Raw genomic sequence first — 20,834 nt, 5'->3', positions numbered from 1 at the left:
TATGTAAACATGTTTGGCTGTGTGCTTTGATGAATATTATTATTGTAATTTACTATATAATGATGTGTACATATATATAAATAATATATTTATATAAGAAAGGTGGTATACCTATGTCCATGTATGTATTATTTGAGAGTATTAAGTAAATGTTTATATTATAATAAAAATTTAATAACATTGACTATAGAGAGAAATTAAAGTGAAATTTATCTTATTAGTGACAAAATACGGTCAGGTCGATCTACAAAGAAAGGCTTAAATGAGCTAGCAAGTCAAATAGGTCATCCCTGTCACATATGATAACTTATGACCTACCATTTTGTCAAGTCAAATCATTTTAGAGTAAGTGAATCAATATATATATAATTGAGATTTAATTAAGGATATATTTAAAATTTATTTTAATTTATATAATTATGTTACATATATGAAGTGTTTAAATAGATCAAGTTTTACTTTGAAGAATAAATTAATAAAACTTTTTTAAGGAGCGTGTGTATACATTTATTAATGAATATTTTAGCTAAAAGTGGTCAGGAATTAGAAATCCAATCCAAATATGGATTTGGAACAAATTTATTAACTTTTTTATGTTAAACTTATATATAATATATAACTAGTTTTCAATATTTTATAGTAGCTTAACTTTTATTAATATTAATATTATTTTTATTATAAGTAACTAATAATATTCATATATATTATTATTGACATTAGTTTTATTAATAATAATATGACTAATTATTATCAATGTTATTAACCTTACTATATTATATCGTGATATAATATGTATATTATATAAATTATCTATGAATATGTATTTGTTACTTACGAATATATATCTAAAAATATTTCAGATTAAACTTAATTTTTAATCTTATTAGTTTATGTTTAGAAAGTTGTAATGTCCCTTAAAAATAGATTACGTATTGATATTTAAAGACATTAATACTGTATTGAATTAAATTAATAACAAGACTAGATTCAAATACAACAACAAAAATTAATAAAAAAAATAACTCACAATAACTTACAAAAAAAAATTGGAAGTACTTTTAATTTATATTTTACATTACACTTGCTCTTCCTGATTTCTTTTGGAAATATTACACTTGCTCTTCCTGATTTCTTTTGGAAATAGAACCCCCTCATTTTCTTACCTTATAATTCGTAAATATGTCATCTCAAAATTTAACCTCATATATATAAAAAAAATTCTCTAATTATTTACAAATTTTTATTCTTAAATAATAATCCGTAGGTAGCTCATCTACATAACAATTATGTAAAGTAAATTTGAAAATTCTTTTAGTGAATTTTTACTCATCAATTTTAAATTCAACATCTACCCACACAAAGCTCTATAGTATTATTCTAACGAGTGAATTATATGTTTTCTCGCCTTTTGATTTGTAAAGAATGTCCTTACCAAACCAGGATAATACTTGTCTTCAATTTCCACAAAGATTTTAAGACCTTGATCCTTTAGAAATCTCTAGAATATGAAATATTTGCTTATAAACCATTATACATCAAGATAATGAGTGGTTCATGTGCTTTCATTTATGTACAACCTTCCAATGATGCAGACTTATCAATAGTACAAGTTTTTCCTTTACTTTTAATCACCACTCTCTTCATTCTTTTAAACGATTTATAAGGAGAGACCATTCTAATACAGAGAAAATATAACAAAAAGGCAAAAGGAATGAAACTCTTTCTCAAACAATAGATATATACTCATCAATTCTCATTAAGACCTAGTAGGTATTAGTTTGAAATAAAATATGATCAATTAATGATTGATAACTGTTAATTGAAAAGGAATTGTATAAAAGTATCAATAATTGCCTATTTACCTTGATGATCCATTATTTCATACAAGAAAATCAATATTACATGTAAATTACCGTGCTACAATGGTCTTTCCTTAATCACACCAAAGATTGAAGAGAATAGAGTTTAAAAACAAAAGAAAAACTTCGACTACTAATATATCTCCATCGTTAATAGGCTAGATTTATGATCTATAAATATAATCTTTATTCATAAATGAATGGAATGATAGTTCATTAATGTAGAATGGTTTACAAGGAAAGGTTCCCCATTACAAAAAAAGTGTTAAGGATAAAGGTCTAAAAAAAAATGAAAGATCAGTATTATCATGACTTGGTGAGGACATTCTTTGCAAACCAAAAGACGAGAAGAGGTTTGATTCACTAAATGAGTCAGAATAGTATTCGAGAACTTTGTATGGAAAGATGTTAGATTCAAAACAGATGCTCACAAAACACTATTTTTAATGAATAGGGAATAATTGCATTTCATCTTCCCTTAAGAATCACCACAGGAGTATTCTCTTAATTTTAAGAGAATGCTTATGGTGATTATTAAGGGCAGATGAAATGCAATTATTCACTACTCATCATTAAAAAGTGAGAATATAAGAGATGGGTTAATCCTATTTAAAGAGCTTATGATCGATAATCTCATAATCGACATCACTCATTGATCTAGTCTCATTGATCTAGTCACACAGTTTCACACTTTACTTGTTTGCTAATTCGGAGGGGAAAGAAAGGCATTATTTTCTCTTTATGCAGATTTTCTCAACTTAAGAAAACGCAACAAAAAATACATTAAAGATAAATCAATTAACATTGAGAGAAATTTTAATAGAATTTGGAATACGGCATAAGAAATTTAACCTTCCAAAGATGCAGACCTATCCATAGCAAGAGTTTTTCTTTCTATATTCAACCACCATTTTATGTCAATTTAAAGGAGGATCACTGTAGTACAAAAAAAAAAGATCCCAAAAGGGTAAAAGAAATAAAAACAAATAAATGTTAATAGGCGCAAATTATTTATAACTTTATGTTCGGTGATCGAGTGCAGAGAAACATAATAATAGAGAGGAATACAATCCTAATGTTAGATGATCAAGTCCGGCGAACTCGTAGAAGGTTATCTTGAGCAGTTGCCGTTTCACGTTCCAGCTTCATGTAGATGATAACACGCTCAAACAAATCCTATTCCAAAACAGTGCTGTTTAAAAACAGCAAGGGATTACGATTGAGCAATTCAGAGAGGCAAATCTGACAATTAAGGTGACTTACTATTGTTATAGTCTGATATTCATAAACAATAAATGAAAATACAAAAGAAAGCAAAGTAAGAGGATTAAATTTTGCGATGAGAAAAATAGCTTCGAGAAACGGCAGGTCTAAATTAAAAATAGCTTCGAGACAAAACTGTAATGGCCATGATATTTTGTTTCCCTCATATCTTCTCTTTCCCTTTTACAAAATTAAATCACACAAGACTTTAAATTAAAGCATCATAAGTTTAACTAGTCAAAGATTAAGACATAAGAAAAGCAAGGGTAACAAAACCTAAAGCATCACAGATCCCCTGGCTTCCACATCCTAGCTCACATATCAGTTGGTTGTCTTCCCCGTAAGGCCCAAAAATTGAAGAAAACTACAAAGTAGAAAAATCAGAGGGAGATGTCTTCACTTGTAAGATTTCCTCGATGAGAGGAATGTTACACGAAACAAATCCACCAAACATTGCTGCGGAAAACAAATCACAATTGAATCCTTATATTTGATGATCCAGTCCAAAGATATTAAATGACAGAAAGGAAACTCATCCAAAAAATTATATTACCCCTCAACATTAGAATTATTTTTTAACCTGAAAAGGAATGAACATAATCACAGATCAAACAGCTAGATTTGATAGATTTCACTAATCAAAAGACTAAGAATAGAAACAATAAGACAACTTCAAAACAAAAAGGAAACAGCATCAAAAGGAGATGTCATCTTTCAGCATGCTCGATGAGATAAATGGTGGAACAAATGACAATTCAGTGATCATGTATGTTAGGTGATCAAATCCCAAAAAAACAAATTTAGGATTTTAATACTCGAACAATCTTATTTCGACGCGCAAATTCAAAATAGATATCCTTGCAAAAAAAAAACGCATCAGAAAATGTAATGGTAACAAAACCTAGAGCTCAGAGGGTCTCCTGCTAAAGTTTCCACGCCAATAACTCTCGGAACTTGTCTTCTAAAATTTCCACACCCAGTACACAAAATTAATACAAAACTGCTGCAGCGAAAGAAAACACAATTCAATCCAAATGTTCGGTTACCAACTCCAGCGAAGTTAAATAATAGTAGAGGAAATTAGTTTATCTTGAGCAGGCAACTGATAGTAGTTAGAAGAAATTATGCTATATATTCCAGAAATGATTGTTAATACCCAGCTTCATGTAGATCGTAGTACTCAAACATATATTCCAAAAGCACTGTTAAGAAAAAAGATATCCAATTAAATTGGAAATACTAGTATAGATCATATTAAAAAGTACCGAGAGTAATCCTCCAATTGCAAACTAATATTGTTGCTCAAACTACTCCACTCCACAGAAGATTGGAACCATTCCTGATACGGATATAAGGAAAAAACAAAACTCACAGAAGAAAAAGTTCAGAATGATCACACAATAGAACCGGGCATAAAATTTACCTAATATAGAGCTTTTTTTGAGACTGAACAAATCATCAAGGGATTAAAATTGAGAAATATAACCAGCAATAAGATAGAGGTCAGTGTGTAGTACAAATTAAAATCCAAGATTCAGGATAAATAGTGGAGATCACCAAATCATGTAAGAAGACACCTACTGCATCAACAACCAACCACACACTCACTGAAGGGGAGGGAAGAACATACTAGACCGAGGAAAAGTGGAAACAGAAAGCAAATTTGAGCATACAAAATCCAGTCTAAAATAGAATACTGACCCAAAACTAGTCGACCGAACACTGCAAGAAAAAAAGGTTCACAAAATCGTCAAGAAACCAACAATATGCGTAATAAAAAAAAATCGTTAATTTACCTACATTTGTTACCCTTTTCAATTTATTCATACCTAAAGATCACCAAAATCCATTCTAAAATAGAATACCGACCCAAAACTAGTCGAACGAACACTGCAAGAAAAAATGGTTCACAAAATTGTCAAGAAGAAACCAACAAATGCATAATAAAAAAAATCTTATATTTACCTATACTTGTTACCGTTAACAAGTATTCATACCCTAAAGATCACCAAAATCCATTCTAAAATAGAGTACAGACCCAAAACTAGTCGAACGAACACTGCAAGAAAAAAAGGTTCACAAAAACCTTAAAGAAACCAACAAAATGCGTAATAAAAACAATCTTAAATTTACCTATACTTGTTACCCTTTTCAATTTATTGATACCCTAAAGATCACCATAGAGCAAACTGATACAAGAACAAATGTCATCCAGTGGTCATGATCATCTGCTAAAATTGGATATTCTTTGGTCTTCCATTATAAATTTGGTTATGCCTAAGAAGAAAAAAATAAAAATAAAACCGAGAAGTTCATCCAATCAAGAATTAATGCAACAGAAAAAAAAAGTAATGTAAGAGTAAAAAGAACTACTAATGTTTCATTGTTAAAGGAATCTCCTGCCACTGTTTTGCACATCCTATCCCACACATCTCTACAAAGAACAAGAATTCAAGAAAACTATAACTGGTAATAGAGGACTAAGTTTAGAACAAATTATATAAATTTAAGAATTAAAAAAACAAGGCAGACAAGATCGCTCATAACATGCTCCATGATATGCTAATCTTAATTTGAACTCAATGTCTAACATTTTATATTTGATGGACTTCAGTTCAATGAGAGCGACCCAAATCAAGCAGAACTATTGGTGAAATATTGATGCTAGGCCAAGCAGAACTACTGGAGAAATATACTGATGCTAGACCAACGAAATGTAGAAACGAAAGATACCGAAACACCTCTGAAGAAACAAATGGCAGTTAAATCCTTATGTCAGGTGATCAAATGCCAGAAATAAAACACATTAGGAAATGTGTGGGTAACAAAACCTAAAGCTCCACAGGATCCGAGAGACTATATAAGATGCAGGTACACTGCACGAATCTAATATAAACACTTCTGCAGAGAAACAAATCACAATTCAATCCTAATGTTCGTTGATCAAGTCCAGCGAAGTTAAATAGTAGAAGAAATTAAAGTTATCTTGAGCAGTTGTCGTTTCAATGTAGATGATAGCGCTCAAACAATTCTTATTCTGAAAGCAGTTCTGTTTAAAATCAGCAAGGGATTAAGATTGAGCAAAAATCAAGCATTTAAATTTATAAATGCTCATCCAGCAAATGAAGTCTCATACAAGAGGACATTTCAAAGAGAAAGAAGAGCAAATCTGACAATTAAGGTGACTTTTTATTGTTAGAGTCTGATATTCATAAACAATAAATGATAATAGAAAAGAAAGCAAAACCTAAAGCTTCACAGATTCCCTGGCTAAAGTTTCCACATCCTAGCTCACAAGTCAGTCACGATTGTGTTCCCAGTAAGGCCGAACAATTCAAGAAAACAATTAGGAGTGATCATATTAGGTTATAAAATCCCGAAAGTCAAAAATAGAAGAAAACTCAAAAGAACTCAGGTAATCCTGAATCGTTGGTCGATGTAAACACTGCGGGATTTTAATCCTCCACCAATCTTAGATTCTCGACAAGCAAGAAAGGAATGAACATAAACAGTTCAACACCTACACATAAACAGTTCAACACCTAGACGTAATCAAATGAAGAACTGTATTCAAATTCAAATGGATATCCGTCAATGTAAATATAAACGCATCAGAAGATGTAAGGGTAATAAAACCTAAAGCTTCATAGGATCTCCTTCTAAAGTTTCCACATCCATTGCTTGTCTTGCACGTAAAGACCAAGAATTTAAGAAAAGATAAAATGAATTAATAAATTCAAGAATACAAAAACCAATGCAGACGTATTCGCAGAAGGCTCGATTAAGACAAACCTGCTGCAGCGAAAGAAATCACAATTCAATCCAAACGTTCGGTTATCAACACCGGCGAAGTTAAATAATAGTAGAGGAAACACGTAGAAGAAATTATGTTATTTTGTGCAGTTGCCATTTCACGTTTAATCCCCAGCACATTGAAGATCGTAGTACTCAAAACATATCCTATTCCAAAAAAGGATTGTTAAGAAAAAATATATCCAATTAATTGGAAAAACTTGTATAGATCATAATAAAGAGTACCGAGAGTAATACTCCAAAATCCCAAAGTGACAAAGTTGTCTAAACCATTCCTGATATGGAAATAACAAGAGAACACCAGGCATAAAATTACATAATAGAGAGCTTGGTTTGAGATTTAACAAAATCAGAAAGGGATTAAAATTGAGAAATATAACCAGCAACAAGATAGAGGTCAGTGAGTAGTAGAAAATCAAATCCAAGATTCAGAATCATTAGTAGAGATCGCCAAATAATGTAACAAGACAATCACTGCTTCAACATCAACAACCAACCACAGACTCACTGCTTCTTCCCTGTGATATGAAGCAGTGGAATAACATACTAGACCGACGAAAAGTGGAATCAGAAAGCAAATTTGAGAATACAAAATTCAGTTCAAATAGAATACCGACCCAAAACTACTCCAATCACACTGCAAGAAAAAAAAGGTTCACAAAATGTGTAATCAAAGAAAAAATTAAATTTACTTATACTTGTTACCCTTTTCAATTTAATCCTCAACCCGTTAATGTGCTGAAAAGGAATGAAAATAAACACAGATCAAACAGCTAGAAGCTAGATTTGATAGATTTAAGTGATCAGAAGTATAGAGAAACAACGAAAAATTCAAAACAAAAGGAATTGTCATCCCTCAAAATGCTGTGAGATAAATGATGAAACATACTCCAAACACCACTGCAGAGAAACAAATGACAATTGAGTGATCATATTAGGTGATCAAATCCCGAAAAATCAAATAGAAGAAAACTCAAAAAGAACTCTGGTTATCCTGAATCGTTGGTCGATGTAAACACTTCGGGATTGTAATCCTCAACCAATCTTAGATTCTCGACGCGCAAGAAAGGATCATAAACAGTTCCACACCTAGACGTAATCAAATGAAGAACTGCATTCAAATTCAAATGAATATCCGTCGATGTAAATAAACACATCAGAAAATGTAAGGGTAACATAACCTAAAGCTTCAGAGGATCTCCTTCTAAAGTTTCCACATCCATTGCTTGTCTTGCACGTAAAGACCAAGAATTTAAGAAAAGATAAAAATGAATTAATAAATTCAAGAATTCAAAAACCAATGCAGACGTAGTTGCAGAATGCTCGAGTGAGGTACAGGTCGTTACACAAACCTGCTGCATCGAAAGAAATCACAATTCAATCCAAATGTTCGGTTATCAATACCAGCGAAGTTAAATAATAGTAGAGGAAACATTTCAAGTTTAATACCCAGCACATTGAAGTCATTACAAAAAGGATTGTTAAGAAAAAATATATCCAATTAAATTGGAGGAACTTGTCTAAACCATTCCTGATATGGAAATATCAACAGAACACCAGGCATAAAGTTAGAGCTTGGTATGAAGCGGTGGGAATAACATACTAGACCGACGAGAAGTGGAAACACAAAGCAAATTTGAGAATACAAAATCCAGTTCAAATAGAATACCGACCCAAAACTACTCCAATCACACTGCAAGAAAAAAGGGTTCACAAAATGTCAAGAAACCAACAAATGTGTAATCAAAGAAAAAAATAAATTTACTTATACTTGTTACCCTTTTCAATTTATCCCTAAAGATCACCATAGTAGAAACTGCTAAAAGAACAAATGTCATTATTCCATCCAGTGGTCATGATCATCTCCTAAAATTGGAGATTCTTTGGCCTTCCATTATAAATTTGGTTATGCCTAAGAAGAAAAAAATAAAAATAAACCCGAAAGTTCATCCAATCAAGAATTAATGCAAAAGAAAAAATTAATGTAAGAGTAAAAAGAACAACTAATGCTTCACTGTTCAAGGAATCTCCCGCCACTGTTTTGCACATCCTAACCCACACATCTCTCACATCTCTGCAAAGAACAAGAATTCAAGAAAACTATAACTGGTAATACTATAACTGGTAATAGAGGACACAGTTTATAAAAAATTAGATCAATTTAAGAATTAAAAAAACCAAGGGAGACACGGTCGCTCATAACATGCTCCATGAGATGCTGATAACACTAAACGGAAATAATCCAAACAACGCTGCGTAGAGAAACAATTGAAAATTCAATCCGACGTTTGGTGATCAAATCAAGAGAAATTACGTAATAGAAAGGAAACTCATCGAGAAATCAGGATAAACACACCAAATAGGAATAAACACAAATAACACACCAAATTGATAAGTCTCCGACATCAAATAGCCAGTCACGAATAAACGCATAAGAAAATAATCGGTCATCAATACCAGAGAAGCTAAATAATAGAAAGGAAATTGGAAAAGAAATTAGGTTATTCTGAATTAGCAATCCGAAAATCCAAGAAAACCACACCAATCCATCGCAAACATCATATAATTCGCCAAAACCCTAGACAAACTTGATCAAGAAGGAAACTGGTAAGAAAGAAGCACAACAATCACCAAAACAATACCAACAAAACCGAATCACCCGCGCAATACAAACAAAACTAAGGCAAAATCCATATACCAAAATAACAGAGACCACAACACCAAAGAGAACGAATGAAATTTTTTTGGCGAAATGCCGTATATATAGAGGGAAAGTCAAGATTGTCGGCTGAGATTAAGCGGTGGGTGGAAAATTGGACGGTTATGGTGAAATTAAAATTTTAAAACTCGCAGATACTTATCTTTTTTTATCTAGTTATTATTTTATGAATTTTAACAACTTATTATAAATCTTTTTCATTTTTTAAGACATAATTCATTAATTTTTGTATTCAAAATAATAAAAATTTAAATATTATTTTAATCTTAATTTGAATTAAAGTCTAACATTTTATATTTAACACATTAGATAAAATTTTAATGTATTTTTTATTTAAATAAATATTTTTTTATTTATCTTATCAATTTAATTTCTTAATTAATCTTTTTAAAATTATTTTTCATATTATTAATTTTATTATAATGAGACACTTTTGTTATTTTTTTTTAGAATATGACCTTTTATTGCTATTTCATATTTAGAGTAATATGTTATTATTATTCTAGTAATATTATTTTGGTTTTCTAAAAATTATATTATTAGGTTTTTCATATTTTTAACAGTGTCGTTCATATTTATTATTAGTGTTTTATTTTTTATTTTTTTCATTGCATTTCAATTAATAGCATCTTTTTTAATATACAGTTTATAGAAAATCTGTAAATTCTTATTTTATTTTGAAAACTTCAAATTTTACTGTTTCACATAACCAAAACATTCATATATATTTTTATGATTTAAATCTTTTTCCTAAATCTTCTTAGATATTTTACTATAAAATATTTTAAAATCTCTAGGAAAACATGGTAAATTTTCTCTAAAAATTAATTCTCAAACATAAAATCAGAGTACACACTAACTATATTCTTGAATATTTTTTAAGATGTATTTCAAGTATTATCTCAATCCTATAATTAAAAAAATATCCGATGCATATTTTATTGTTTTAATTGAGCATTCTTTTATTTTAAAAATAACGTTATATCCTAATGTATAAATTATTAGTTACGAATTTTAAATATAATTACGTATACAAATATTTTTTTATTATGAGTTTGTAAAATATTTATCTCATGGAATTTTTTTATTTATTTTTAGTAGAATGAAGTTCTGTTACCTGTCTAAAAATTTAGCTATTTATTTATTTAAAAATATATTACATCATTACTTGCATTCACTCAAATTTACAAACATAGTAATGCAAATTATTCTATAATATAATATATTACAAGTGTTATATCTCAATCCTTAACTTAAAAAACAATATCATATATATAAATTTTTTTTTATAAAAGTTTTCATGTTAGATATTATTATGCAACTTGACATCTCAGCTAGACTGACACTTCAAGTAACAACAATCATCTGCCGTCACATGATAAAAGTATTATTAAAAAAAAAATACAAAAATATGAAAGGACTAGACCAAAACCCACATGTGAACAAAAACGATACATAGGAATATCATATATACATATTTAGTTTTAAATATAAGTTGTGTTATATCATGATTATCTTTACATATTCTAAAATTCTTGAACCTTGTCAAATTTACTATCAATATTAATATAATACATTATTTTCTATTATCTTTAATTGTAATATTAAAACTTAAGATTAATATTAAGCTATTAATCTTATATGTAGGGCGAAAGTGTAACTTTATTTTAAACATATGATAAAAGGAAAACTTTTAGATGTTACTCCATTTTTAGATGCTACTTTACTCTTTTTTTTCAAAAATAACATATTTAGCATTTTATTATTTTGTTATATACTTAAACATTGAAACTAAAATTCCTAAAAAACTACCCAACACAATCTTGAAATGGAACCCTCTCATCATGTAACTGTTCTATATCAGGATTTTTTTTTTCTATGCTTTCTGATGTGTTTCAGAGGTGTGGCAACACAATGCATCATCAAGCTGAATAGGTATCTGTTGCATCATCAGTGGTTCGAAGTTCTGCTCTGGTTAACTATTTCATTGTATGCCTTACATGATCATTGCCATCAATAGACTCTCCAGGAATAATTGCTACATGTCTGACAAAATATCTATGCCACCAACCACATAGGGCTGCATTTATTCATTCTAACTAAATAACAGACACAGGAATCTCACAGTTCATGAAAACATTGTTACTATAGAAGTTTGTGTTGGGAAACAGGTCCAAAGCAAAATCTCTTCTTTGTTTGATTTCTCTTTCGATCAACTAGATTCTTTCTGAAGTAACCTAATCAAAGAGCTCACAATAAGCAAATGAATACAAATTATAATCATTCACTGACCATGAGAGAAGAGGGGATGAAGTTAGAAAAACAACACATACCTGATTCAGATTGGCTAAAGAAACTACTGAAATAAGGAATGAATTGGATAAATGTAGGTAGGCATTGCTTTCAACCAGTTTAACTAAATCAGCTTCGCAAAGGTTTGGCCTTGCGGACATGGCCCATACTATTGACAAGATCCTTGCGAGCACAAACAGGAAAAGTATTGATGTTTTTGAATGCTTTCAGTCTCCACAGAACATATGGGAAGCTGAGCTGATCCCTAGAAGTGAAGCGAACCACCTCATTAAACCAGACGCACATCAATAGATTAGTTAGGGGTGTATGCTTCCTGACGATAACAGAGGCTTCACAGAGAGCTGCACATCACAAGTTTAATGGAACATTTTACAAAATATATGGGAAATGTGGAGATACAAACCAATGTAAGCCAAAGTTTGGCAACAGAATGAATGAGAGGATTGAAATCTATAGACAATTTGACATATAGCAAGATCTTAAATGAAATAGAACATGGATTTTTTTTATTGAGGAAAAGAAGAAAAGTATTAAAATTACTTTACTTTTAGCTAATAAAAATATGATCAGTGCATACCTTTTTTTCCACTAAATCTCTTGTCTTCAGGCAAGCCATCTTTTCTGTATTGAGTCAGTTGCACTTCAACTTCCTCTGGCTTGGCTTTGTTCTTCTTGACAACAGCCTTAGCCTCATCATAGACACTACTGCGAGCTCCATGTTCTGATATGGCAAGCAAAGATTTTGTGCGCCAAAGAAGTGCTTCCAACACACCTAGTGGGTCTCTCCGGAATTGAGACTTGGAGTCTACCCAAATTGAGTATTTAGATTGAGGAAAAAGGCGATGGCTTAACATCTGAAAGAGTTCCAAGTGCACACATGGTTTAAAAAGTGAACAAAGGAAAGCTTTATCAGAGAATGATACCCCAAATTAAAGAATAATTGAGAATAACACATCATGCTAGGCATATACAACAATAACAAAAGTCTTGTGTCATTAAGTGAGGTCAGATGCATAGATTATGCAACGCCTTTGAACTCAATTAAACACCAAATTTTCATTGATCTGGTAAAGGCATGTGTCAATTGATGAAGTTAATGAAGGACAACAACCATTATGAGCATGCATTTACATGAAAAAAAAAATATCTTCAAAAGGGGCAGGACACAAAACTGAGTGCAGCCACATGTTAATTATGCACTGCTATAAAGACATAGGAAATGGCATAAAAAAGAAGACACCAGGCTTCAAAGATTTACTACCTTGGGAATTTTACCATTCAACCTTTGATCGGAAAAAGGAAGATCTCGAACAACAACAACACGCCACTTTCCAATAAATCCATTTTCCCCAATTCTGCGCTCTACCAACTCCTGCGCTTTGACGGTGATTTCATCCCAGAATGCAACATAGCAAACCTGCATACCACTAAATAGATTTGGCAAATAAGATCAGCGACTTCTACTATGTATCGATGACAAACTCTTATACTGCTTAAATAACCTTCTTAAGCGAAGCCTCGGACATTCCAATTGGCTGATAGAGATCGTCTCCACCACCAAATGCACAAGTAGATACCACGACTTTGCAACCTTGCATGTAAGTTTTATCTTGATCAGATATCTTAAACCCTCCATTCACACTGTAAAACCCACAATGTACCAGCATAGTTTCTTTCACCTACACGAAGAAACAAAGGCTAGAGTAAACATATAACTACCGCCAGGCAAAAAGAAAAGTGGCTAAAAATGAGAACCAAAACCAACTCATTACCTCAAAAGATCTATCTCTCTGCTGAAATGTTTGATTTCCAGTAAATAAATTAAACCGTGTGTCCTCTGTACGCAAATGAGACAACGTAATATTCCCTCCTACAAAAGGCCTATCACTCTCTGAAATGTATAAAACTTCACCAACAGGAACACTAGAAGATTCTTCTTCTACAGGTATATCCAGCTGCTCAAACTTTTCAGGAGGTAGGAGCTTCAAGCAACCTGATAGGGATCAAATCACACATCAACACCTCATTCTATGCATCTTGAAATGAAAAAGATTAACATCTCAACTGAGAATTATCCACTTTCAAGAGACACTTAACTACAACATTTCAATGCACGCAACACAATTAAGTATCAACCATTAGCGAAGGCATATTTAATCATTAGTGCCACAAGTAGATGTTGATAAACATACACAATCATTTACTCTTAACCACTTATGCAAAACTTGTCACCGTGAAACATTTCAATAACCCTGATGACATGCTAACCACTTGCAATAAAATATATTTATCACAAGTGTCAGATATTTCTATTGTATACACAACCATTTCCTCTTTAACCATATGTAGCATAGACACTGACACGAGCACTGATACGACACTGACACGGGCATTGATACGACACAGACACGGAAATACGTATAATCTCTATGCAGGACAGGGGACACAAATCTATATATTATATAATGAATTATATAAATTAACCATAACTATTGATGTGCACAAGTATGTTTTAGGTTTAGGTTTTTTTTAGCATAAGAAATATGGCTAGTTCAAAAGGATTTGTTACTTATTTTTATAATCATAATAAAATTTTATACAATAGTATTTCTTCTTTTTAAAATTGTGTTCTCCTAGAATTGTCAAAAATCCGAGCTTCATAGTTGTATACACATCCATTTCCTCTTTAACCACTCATTAGACAAAGTCAATCGCACACCACTAGGAATTTTTCAACAACCTCATGAAACTATTACCCATAAGTGGCAGAAGTTTAAACGACAATTGTATACCTTCACTCTACACAAAAGCTAACCACACATAACGAACCTCACGCTAATCATTACTAATCTGAAAACAGAGAGAGAAAAAAGGTACTTACGTTCTCTGACGCCACCAACAACATGCGTGGTAGGATCGAGGCGATTCAAATTGGCGGGGGGTTCCTTCCGCGGTGTGGTACTAGATCCATTAGCTCTGTCAGTGTGTGTTTCAGTGTGGCTGTTCGTGTTTAAACTATTCAAGCTTCGCCCAATTCTGGTGGCCTCGAATATGAGCAATCCCGCAGCGGGAACAATGACGAGCAGCATCCAGTATCTGAGGAGTAGCTTCCGCAGCAATCTTCTGTTGCCGAGTTTCTTGCGCTTCCGTCGCGCGCGGATCCGCATCCGACCCAGCTCGTCGGATTCCTCGTCCGACAAGGAGATCGAGACACTGTTGTTGTGGTTGTGGTTGTGGAACATTATGGAAGATGAGACGTCACAAGGTTGCGAGAGGGAAAGAGGGAAATTGAAACGGGAAACGAGATTTAACGACCTAAGAATTGCCCATGATTTGCTTGCATCGTTTTTGTGCCAGACTCAGTTTAATATGCGCTTTACTCTTTCTTCATGCGTCGTCCTTCTGAGGTGCGGTTCTATTGGTACCTCTCGAATGCGAACAATTTTTTTTTTATATAAAAAAAAACTTAAATAATGTCTTGTCCTATATAAAAAAACTTTCTCATTTTCTTTTTTTAATTTTTGTTTCTATAAGAAAATTATTTTAAGTTAATTAAAATTGGGAAACTTTTTTATTTAAATGAACACTAAATATAACCTTGATGTTTTGTTTTACATGTTTACTCACTTTGGTACACACTTTGTAAAATACATTTCAATGTAAAACTTATTAAAGAGGCTAGTTCAACAGTGTGGGTAAATTACTGTACATCTTTTAGTATTTGTGTTTAATTCTTACGAATAATAATAATATATATACTTGTGGATGAAATTAATTTAGAGACACGTTTAAATTAAATTCGATGATTTTAATAAGTCCATTTTAATATTCTTTTGCAAAACCCTATTTAATTTTAAAAGCCATGCTTCCCCTCTCGAGTTTTGTGTTTCTTCTTCCTTTTATCTAGTCTAGTAAGTTATTTTACAAAATCTTTCTAATATTTTATAATGAAAATATTATATAAAAAAGTGAATTTATCTAATATTTATGTTTAATAAATACACATTATCAGTGTAAATGTCAATCTATTCGATATTACTTTTAAGATAGTTATTATAAAAAATAACAAACATGTATGGAATTTTATTCGAATAACAATGTGATAACACTTTATACTGTCCATCATAATTTTTTTTCTTAATATTTTGAAAGCAAAATAAGTACTTGCTTATCATAGAAAAGAAAGTAAGAATTAATAGAAGAAAATAGTGCTTAGATTTAAAACCATTTGTTATTTAATAGAATATTAATATTATATATTCCTCTTAATCCATGTATAACCTATTTACTTTTTTTATAAAGAAAATGTTAAATGAAGTAATATACACGTATATATAATGTTTTAAAAATATAAAACAAATTAAAAATAGACATTAAAAAGAATAATTGAAGGATTTAGAGTTATTGTCAATAGAAACAAATGTAACATCTTCCCTATATCTATGCACAGATAGAGATAGGCTTGGCATAATAAGAAATGAGGGATAAATACCATAAAATTTAGGTCATAAAAAGAAAGCTACATTATAATAGTAAAACATATGTAGCATATACACGAATATCATCACAAAAATACATATAATTTCTAAGTTAAAATGTAGGACACGGAAATACAGATCTATATATTATATAATTATAAATTATATAAATTAACAATAAAAATTTATGTGCACAAGTATATTTTAATTTTTTTTATAGTAGAAAGATGCATAAATAGTTCAAAAAATTTGTTCCTTAATTTTATAATTATATTAAAAATTTATGCAATAAGTTTGGATTTTTAGAAAATTAATGTTTCTCATTTTTAAAATTGTGTTAAAACATGCTAGAATTGTCAAAAATTCAATAAATATTTTCTGAATTGGACACTCCACCGATGCGTGTCGTACGAATGTCGGTATTTGATACATGTGTCCAACACGGACACACCATTTAAGAGGTGTATCCAATCCTCTTTGAGTAAAACACTAGTTTGGTTGGGGTGAAATTAAATGAAATGGAGAGAAATCTCATTATACCTACAATTCCCAGTTCCATACAGATGAAGGAAACAAGAGATGGGGAAGCAGAGGGCAAGATTCTGAATACATACACGCCTTGGGATAATACTCTTCAATTTCTCTTTACTTTTCCTAACGAAAATCTACAAGTACAAATGAAACACAAGAAACAGTTCCCAATATAATCCAATTCCAGAGACACCAGGAGGAGCCATAGATGTGAAATCCAAACCTCAACGTTTGGAATATTGAGGGGCTTTGCGAGCTTTCTTCAAACCAACTTTCTTCCTCTCAACCACTCTGGAATCTCTGGTAAGAAGTCCTTCCTGTCTCAAAGGTACTCTATGATCTTCGCTCACCTTCAGCAAGGCACGGGCAATGCCAAGAGAGATTGCCTGAGCCTGACCAGATAGCCCACCACCCTCAGCTTTCACAAACACATCATAACTATTTTCATATCCCAAAGTTATCAAAGGGACCTTAATGTATTGAAGCCACAACGGATTTCCTTGAAGATATTCCTACACAAAATTAATGTAAATCAGACAAAAGAGAAACGACAATTATCAATCACACACAGACAGAGATCCCAGGTGTAAAAATCCATTAAAAAATGAAAAGTCCTAAAAGACGCAATCACAGCTGTAAAATGGTGTCTACAGAATACAAATAAGTTTAACATTATCTGATTCCAATTTGAGCATATTTCTCATTAAATCCTAAATCCAAGATGACAATATGAGAAATCTCTTAATCTCACTATGTATAGTGAAAAAGAAACAATGAGACACCAAGAAACTTCAATCACACAAACTAGTAAAAGCAATCCATTCATAATATGAAAATACAAAGTTAATTTAAAAGAAAATAGTGAAAGACCCACCACACATGTGCATTATGCCATCGTAACTCGTAATACTATTTATTCTTCCACAAAGATAAACAAAGAACTTAAGCAAAAATCCAACACCAGATGTTCAAATTATATCATGTTTAAGCCACCAAACCAAATGACACACCTCAAGGGATGCTTTGTAGAGATAGTGGAAAATAAAAGGAACTTGAAAATTATCCACATCAACTCAACCATGCAAAACCAAAGTGAATGTGAACAAGTACATAAGAACAAGTTGGAGTCCCCACCCCCCACCCAACAAAAGATCCCACAATGAGCACAAAGAAGTCCATCCTTTTTGTGCTCTTGTTTTCAGCAGGAGAAGTTTGTCCTGGTTTGTGAACCAGAACTTGGCACTGCACATGCAACTTGTGCTTCAGATTGAGCAGTCAAGAAACCAAGCTCCCTTTGTTTTCTTCCTGAATAATCAGGTAGAAATTTTGTTAAATGGAAAACATGGGATCCTGTTAGCAGCCCAAATACAGCAACTCATGACACACCAGGGCACACGGGCCTTCCCAAGCCCAAACAGACGTCCTCTAGGCCAGCATGGCTCAACAACTACTACTAGAAATGACCTGTTTCAAAATTTTCTTTTTCCTTTACCTGTAGAATGTGTCGAGGTATACACCTTGGATTTCAGTACAGTTACCTTTGGTCTTTTAAGTAATTCAGGTCCTTGTAGTTCGAAATCATGAATGAAAAGTATCTTACCTTCTTTTCTTCAGTATAGTGGCTCGCTTATTTCCTTTAATTTTTCCCTCAACCGTGACTTAAGCCTAACGTTTTTGGTGCTCTCATTGGTGTAATCTAACCTCTGACTTGGGAGAAGCGAGATTAAGGTCCATGAGGAAGCCCGTGACACATTCTATGTGGATGTATTCAAGAAGAGATTTTGCACCTTCACGAAATACTCATCCAGCTCTTCCCAGATACCCTTTCAGTTTTATAATAACGATTCACATTAAGTGACCCTTGAGAGTAGTTAATCAACTCCATTATATTACTAAAAATGTGCTTCAGGTCCAATACAATTACAGTCACATTAACTTCCTTGGAGACATAATTAGGAGCAAAAACAAAAGGATACTTTAGTTACTCTGTCATTCCAGAAGCAGCACAGCACCAGAACCATCTCCTCTGTTGACTGTGCTTGTGCTAAACTATCTGCTTTCTCAACTGAGGCAATTTTCACGCCACAGAACAATTAGCAGTGATGGTCACTGGTGAGATGCTAAGAAAAAACCAGGTTCGGACAAGGGTTATCCATAGTGTGAAGAGAGAATGAATTGGAGCAGTCATCCACAAAAGAATAGGAAGATAGCCATTGACGAGCAAGAACATAAATCACAGGAACCTAAAGAACTACTAATACCACACCGAATACCAGAGAGTTTATGAATCAGCAGATTCTGAATCGATTGAATTTCACAGTAGCACAATGCAAACATATATCAGCAGCTCTAATTCATTAACTCACAAGACACCAATGATTGAGCAACTAACAGGACCTATGACAATCGAAACCAACTAACAAGACCCTGTCTGGATAAAATCTTCCACAAACACTACTAAGTAAACAAAACAAAATCAACTGAATATAGCAAAGAAATCCTAAAATTTCCAGTTGAATCATTTTATCTATTTTTCTAAACTTGTCCACTTACTATCATTCTAATTCCTAAATATATGTTAATATATCATTTAAGTCACTTTTTATTTACATTTTAGACTAATATAATTAACAAATTGCACTTTCCCGAACTTATTCAGAATTTCTTAAGGTAACAGCACTATGTACTTCTAGGAACTAAAATGGCGATTTCTACAAACTGAGCATCTAAATTCAACTAACTAAACAGTGAAAACTTCAGACACCGCAAATTAAAAACAACACTCGAAATTCCGATTGATGAAAATCCAACTTAGGGTGAGAGTTCGAAAGAAAGCGAGGGAAAGAGGCGAGAGACCTTAGCGTCGCGGTAATTGATGATAAATTTGCCATTTCCTTCCTGGAGAACGACGCGAGCGATGGCGCTCTTACGGCGACCGGTGCCTATGATTGTCTGCGCGGCGAATCCACCAGGAAGCCTGGATTTGACGAACTTCTTGAGGTCTTCGGTTTCTGGTTCGGCGAGCACGGTGGCGGAGACGGTGAGGGACGGTGGTTTGGGGAAGCGCGAGAGGGAGAGAGTTGTGGCGAAGGAGAGAGTGTTGGGTCTCTGAGAAATGTGGGAAGAGAAAGAGAGTGAAGAGAGAGAAGTGGTGAGAGCAGAAAGGGAAATCGCCATTTCCACTGCCTTGGCAAACGCAAGCCTCAGAGTGGATAGTGAATTCAACAACGCCAGATAAAGGGATAACGATTTATTGACACTTTTCTTTATTTCAAAAATAAATTATATACTGTCAAAAATAAAATAAAATAAAATAAATGATCTTAATTTAAAATTTTATTTAAGCAAATATAACTCAGTGATAAGTTCGAGTAAATAAAAAATGTTTCTTTATGTCAATAAACGTTATTATTTTTATTTTGAGATTTAAATACGTAAATATTATTATTTATTTATTTTGATAAAATATTTTTTTATAGTTTTTATAATAGAGTTAATTATATATTTTTTTGTCTTCTTTTTTATAAAATATTGAAGTGTTATTATCTATGAGGTTTAGACACGTCTCTTAAATGGTATGTCTGTATTGGATATACGTATCGAAAAAAAAAATAGTTGGATTTATAAAAATTTTAACACGATTTTAACACAATTTTTTAAAAAATACATTAATTTTTTAAAAATTTAAACTTTTTTATTGGATAAATCTTTATTATTAATTTATATAATTCATAAATTATATAGTATATATATATAATTTTGTATCCTATATTTTAAAAATTATATATATTTCCATATATGTATTCATGTAATCATATTTTATTTTATTTTTCAAAATCATATATATAAACTTCTTGA

General features: G+C 31.9%; 2 protein-coding genes and 1 long non-coding RNA gene across 27 annotated transcripts; all 3 read right to left on the bottom strand.

Annotated features, from left to right (window-relative positions):
* Positions 1-2,731: 2,731 nt before the first annotated feature.
* LOC137816451 (uncharacterized) lies at positions 2,732-9,749 on the bottom strand. 23 transcript variants are annotated; one of them, XR_016518162.1, is made up of 5 exons: positions 9,634-9,749; positions 8,940-9,187; positions 8,714-8,847; positions 4,952-8,628; positions 2,847-4,844 (listed from the first exon to the last, which is right to left on the bottom strand). It is a non-coding gene; the product is annotated as an uncharacterized LOC137816451 (long non-coding RNA). The 23 variants fall into 23 exon arrangements; XR_016518212.1 differs by having other exon boundaries at positions 8,951-9,187; XR_016517739.1 differs by having other exon boundaries at positions 2,847-3,051; positions 3,399-3,578; positions 3,676-3,702; positions 4,024-9,680.
* Positions 9,750-11,477: 1,728 nt separating this feature from the next.
* LOC137816448 (DNA-directed RNA polymerase subunit beta (DUF616)) lies at positions 11,478-15,423 on the bottom strand. 3 transcript variants are annotated; one of them, XM_068619585.2, is made up of 7 exons: positions 14,849-15,423; positions 13,740-13,960; positions 13,470-13,646; positions 13,229-13,384; positions 12,545-12,821; positions 11,988-12,308; positions 11,478-11,891 (listed from the first exon to the last, which is right to left on the bottom strand). In XM_068619585.2, exons 1-6 carry the CDS (start codon positions 15,207-15,209, stop codon positions 12,076-12,078), a joined length of 1,425 nt encoding a protein of 474 aa, XP_068475686.1. In that variant the 5' UTR covers positions 15,210-15,423; the 3' UTR covers positions 11,478-11,891; positions 11,988-12,075. The 3 variants fall into 3 exon arrangements, with proteins under 3 accessions (XP_068475686.1, XP_090153914.1, XP_068475687.1); XM_090297788.1 differs by having other exon boundaries at positions 13,229-13,394; positions 14,849-15,415; XM_068619586.2 differs by having other exon boundaries at positions 11,478-11,881; positions 14,849-15,415.
* Positions 15,424-16,921: 1,498 nt separating this feature from the next.
* RPS9 (ribosomal protein S9) lies at positions 16,922-20,228 on the bottom strand. Its single transcript, XM_068619587.2, has 2 exons — positions 19,833-20,228; positions 16,922-17,488 (listed from the first exon to the last, which is right to left on the bottom strand). The coding sequence occupies exons 1-2, from the start codon at positions 20,151-20,153 to the stop codon at positions 17,201-17,203; spliced, it is 609 nt and encodes a 202-aa protein (XP_068475688.1). The 5' UTR covers positions 20,154-20,228; the 3' UTR covers positions 16,922-17,200.
* Between the last annotated feature and the right edge of the window lie 606 nt (positions 20,229-20,834).

The sequence above is a fragment of the Phaseolus vulgaris genome, chromosome 1 (genome assembly GCF_051622355.1).
Source record: "Phaseolus vulgaris cultivar YP4 chromosome 1, ASM5162235v1, whole genome shotgun sequence".
In the NCBI taxonomy this organism is placed as follows: domain Eukaryota; kingdom Viridiplantae; phylum Streptophyta; class Magnoliopsida; order Fabales; family Fabaceae; genus Phaseolus; species Phaseolus vulgaris.
This window is presented reverse-complemented; position numbering and strand designations above follow the sequence as displayed.

Excerpts from the sequence above, each read along its gene's own strand:
- LOC137816448 (XM_068619585.2), bottom strand. The coding sequence starts at position 15,209 with ATGTTCCACAACCACAACCACAACAACAGTGTCTCGATCTCCTTGTCG. Across the intron at positions 13,961-14,848 it reads TGTTGGTGGCGTCAGAGAAC|GTTGCTTGAAGCTCCTACCT; the intron begins GTAAGTACCTTT and ends GATCCCTATCAG. Across the intron at positions 12,822-13,228 it reads TGAATGGTAAAATTCCCAAG|ATGTTAAGCCATCGCCTTTT; the intron begins GTAGTAAATCTT and ends GAACTCTTTCAG.
- RPS9 (XM_068619587.2), bottom strand. The coding sequence starts at position 20,153 with ATGGCGATTTCCCTTTCTGCTCTCACCACTTCTCTCTCTTCACTCTCT. Across the intron at positions 17,489-19,832 it reads TCAATTACCGCGACGCTAAG|GAATATCTTCAAGGAAATCC; the intron begins GTCTCTCGCCTC and ends AATTTTGTGTAG.